At 40.7% G+C, this 4355-nt stretch overlaps 1 protein-coding gene across 1 annotated transcript; it reads right to left on the bottom strand.

Annotated features, from left to right (window-relative positions):
* Window positions 1-276: 276 nt before the first annotated feature.
* zgc:195245 (uncharacterized protein LOC565483 homolog) lies at window positions 277-2428 on the bottom strand. Its single transcript, XM_056597254.1, has 5 exons — window positions 2417-2428; window positions 1864-1891; window positions 1441-1582; window positions 1115-1259; window positions 277-834 (listed from the first exon to the last, which is right to left on the bottom strand). Exons 1-5 carry the CDS (start codon window positions 2426-2428, stop codon window positions 706-708), a joined length of 456 nt encoding a protein of 151 aa, XP_056453229.1. The 3' UTR covers window positions 277-705.
* Between the last annotated feature and the right edge of the window lie 1927 nt (window positions 2429-4355).

Genomic DNA, 4355 nt, shown 5'->3' on the forward strand with positions numbered 1-4355 from the left:
AGCCGTCTCCAGATGGCCTGCTTTCATTCTCGTCCCGTGATGGAATGAAAAGATCAGCTAATTAAACAGAGACCCATATCCATCTGAATGACCCTTGTTGTGAGTCTGGAGGGAGGACACTTTTCTGAGAGATCTGCGATCGATTCTCACAGTTCAATTGTTTTCAATATTACGCCCCAAATCTTCATCAACTTAATTAACACAGCACACGGACGCTAGAATCACACATACAAAGAACAACGTTTATTTCGTTGGAATTTTCATACAATGCTCGTTCAAAGACTTGGCCTCTGTCATTAAGCAGAGTTAGAAGTTACAAATTCAGCATACATTGCAATAACATGACCCTTGCAAGAAACAAACAAAACAGCAGTACCCCACTGCCATAAACCAAGAAACACCATAAGACACCATTGATAATAAACATCTAAAATATAGTATGCATAACACCTAACGGAAGTAACACCATCAAGCCATCATCAGAAAATAAAAATGGGATACTACCATAATCAAGAGGATTTAAGTAAATCATACATGTATCCATCCTCTAATTACAACATCCCCTAAATATGAAGATCCTGCATGGTGTGCGTTAAAATTCATTCTCTATCAAATACTTTTCAATAGCAACACCAGCCTCCGGCTCCGACTGTTCCAGGCTGGGCGGTAAGGTGACTACAGGCCTGCTGTGGTTGGGGAGAGGCTTCAGGGATTGGTGGGCTCCATCACACCCGAGAGGTCAGCTGTTTTGGTGCGCCGCAGTTTTCTCCTCACCACGACAAACTCAGGGATCTTCTCCTGGTCCTCCCGCCTCCTGATCTCCTCCTGCTCATACTGAAAACCCAACACACACACACACACACACACACACACACACACACACACACACACACACACACACACACACACACACACACACACACACACACACACACACACACACACACACACACACACACACACCGTCAACAACGACCAGTCTGAGAAAGAGGCATAAAAAAAAAACACAAGGGGCTCTTTTCAAGACACGGATCTCGCTGAAATCGCCAAGCTCCTGCCATATGTCCCTGGGCTATGGCAGATTTATCTAGTGGACCTCAGTGTGTGTGCTGACCTCTTGCAGCTTCTGCTGCCTCTTGCGGAGCTCCTTCTCCAGGTCTGAGGGCCTGCGCTGAGCCTGCTCCTCCTCTCTGGTGAGCTCCAGTCTCCTCTGCTCCAGCACTCTCTTCAGCTCAGGCTTCTCCTCAAGCACCAGGCCTCTACAGAGTGAAACAACATTGTCATCAACAACAACAGCCCATTCACAGACTCCAGACAATAATTCACCTCCACAAAAACCATGCTCGCTTGTGCGATTTGGCGCACTTGTCAATCACTGGATGCATTCATGTGGGATGTCAGGAGATATTGGCTTGAGGGAGTGTCTGGTGCAGGTCCGACCTTTTGTGACTGAGCAGAAGCTCTCTGTGTAGATCCTGGTGGCTGGGAGTCTCCACAATAGATCCATTCAGCTTCCTTGGCTGACTCAGCTCTGCACTGTCGCTGTTTGTTGAATACGGATGGGTCACAAACAAATGACTCTCTGAGGAACACACAGAAGATGATTTAGGTGAAATGATCTGCTTTATTTTTTTAAGCTAATTGGGTTTGATCAAATTGTGTTTGGATAACTTTTATTGCATCATTGATAACATATATATCAACATGAAAGATACTTAACATTTTTCTAACAAATATGACTTCAACCAATATTCTCAGAAAGTGACTTCAGTAACTATATCCTTTAGATATAGGGAAAATGTTTTCAATTGTCAGTATTTTGCCAATTTTTTGTTTGGCATTTAAGGAACCTCACCAATATACCTTTTTTGTTGTGTCCAAATGCTGGCCTCTGATAAAAAAATAAAATAAAAAAGGAGAAAAGCTTGTTTTATTTTAAACATCTGACCAGTTATATTTAAACAATGCAAAATATAATAAACAATTAAACAAGCTGTGTTATTCCTGGGGAACCTGTATTAATTCTGCTTACTCTTCATTGACCTGACCTGACTGACCTGAACGTAAATACGAGCTACAAGGAGAGGTAACTGCTAAAGCAGGATGGTGAGTTTACTAATATGACAAGACCCAGGTGACAAAGGACCAAATAGTAAGTATACAACTTACTATTTGGTCCTATCTTATATTTTTGACCCTTTTGTATGCGACATTTATCTTCATCACAGGCTTCTTCGTTAACACAAAGTTGAAACCAGAGAACCAAGCTTTCCTTAAAAAACGTGAATAGGATGCAGATCGGGTTCGGCAAAAGCACAGATGGTAAGCTGTTGTTTTGACTAGACATGTTAAAGGCAACCCATCTTATGTCAAGCATGATACCAATACCAAACCAATTTCAATTGGGAAATCCTACCCCATCATACATGGTGGTCACATAGCATAACAATAATAAAGCCCTCCATTCTTCTGGGTTGCGTATCTGCATTATTAGGATTGTGACCTCTGCTCTGCCTGTTTTCCTGGCTATGTTGTCGTGTCCCTAGGGCTGATTTGTGCCTAGAGCTTAAATTAGTACTGTGGTTCTAATCTATGGTGGGAATTTTACTGTGACTTTATACTGTTATCTTTCTCTAGGGTCCGGGTCTGGAATTATGCATGACCGCCTTCTCAAATGCAATGCTGCCAAATAATCCCTGCAGGTTTGTGTGAATATTATTGACATTATTTTTCACATAATATAAAATAACTTATTGTTGTATTTTATGTTGCCTATGTCCGTTGCACATGTCTGGAAAAAAACAGAGTGAAAGTCCATATGTGTAAAGCAGATCTGGCCGAGCATATGGTTGACCTACATTGGAAACAAATGCACAAATTGACAATCTGAAGTGGACTATAAAGAATAATAAAAAACAAATCATAATAATATTGCATGGTTAATCTTAACCATCACAATCTGGCATATTATTGTGTTCGTCTAACAAACATACAACAGTGGTTTGGATTTGTTGCTTTATGAGACATTAAAGCCAGTAACGCCTCATATTACCAACATTATTAGTCTATCAATCTCTTCTATGTCAACAAGATATAATAGTAGCTCTACTGAAGTCCCACTGTGATCCACAGAGAACCCCCCCCCGTAAAAACTCACTTTCCTAGCACTGGAGCCCTCCATGGTAGGATAACTAAAGTCCACAGGTGTTTATCCTGCAGCTGCTCTTTTGGTTAATAGTCCATCGTTAAAAGCAGTGCACCTCACACACAGTCTCCTCTTTCTTTCTTCCCAGTGGCAGCAATGTCGCACGTAGTTCTGGTAATGAACCAGAGCCGTAGTTGTTATCAATAGTTGTAGTAGACATGGGCTGAAATCTCATTAAGACGTTTAAGATTACCTCACAAGTCCCCTGCAGCACGGGATGTCGGATTAACTAATTAGCCAGGACACAAATGCTGCTTTCTACCAAGATTGTCACCGGTACAAATACCATAGTCTTTCCCTGAGCCATTAAAACATGCCTTACAGTCTAGCAGTCTGAAATATATAGTGCAGAGAAATATGTTAGGCTAATAACTCCTCTCCTCAAGAATTATAAACACTCCATTGTTTGCTCCATATTTAGTATATCAGCTGTGCTTTATATTTACAGTTTTATTCAGTCAGAATGTTTTTCGAGAATATCCACACACAACGTCCTTCTGGTCAATTTAAGAATTATGAGAACCCAAATGACAAACATTCAATTCATGAGCCGTCCATGACCTCATGGGGGCGATCTCTTCTGAAAGGCTATCTACTTTATAGGTCACGGTTCATCTCGTGCGTCACGTCTGGACACTAGAGACTGACAAAGTTGTATGGGAGTCAATGGAACTAAATTAAAAAAGTTTCAATTTCAGTCTGAATCACGATTAAATGCACCTGAAAGGTTTTGTCCACACATATATATTTTTAAGGGTAAAAATATATATATTTAAAAATAGGGAGCATTAAACCGCAGGATTACATTTGACGACACTATTTTCAATCAATGGGTAGCCAATTAGACAAATCAGTTTCTGTATTTGTATGTACGTACACAGTTGCATGCCATTTTCAAATTAGAATATTTATTGATTTGAAATTAGGTTAATTTCATGAATAATAAATCTAAATCCATTTAGCTCCGAAGACTGCTGTGCTATGCAACCTTTTCCTTTGCAAGGATCCATGCTTGACGCTCGAGGTTGGCGAGACGAAGCCACTCTATGCTCCTCTTTTCGGTAAATATAATTTGCCTCCAAACCAGTAGGTGGCATAACTGCATTGATGCAATTGATCAATGCATTGCTAGATCGCAACCGGAAGTTCC

Source organism: Gadus chalcogrammus, chromosome 1, assembly GCF_026213295.1.
Source record: "Gadus chalcogrammus isolate NIFS_2021 chromosome 1, NIFS_Gcha_1.0, whole genome shotgun sequence".
Classification (NCBI taxonomy): Eukaryota; Metazoa; Chordata; class Actinopteri; order Gadiformes; family Gadidae; genus Gadus; species Gadus chalcogrammus.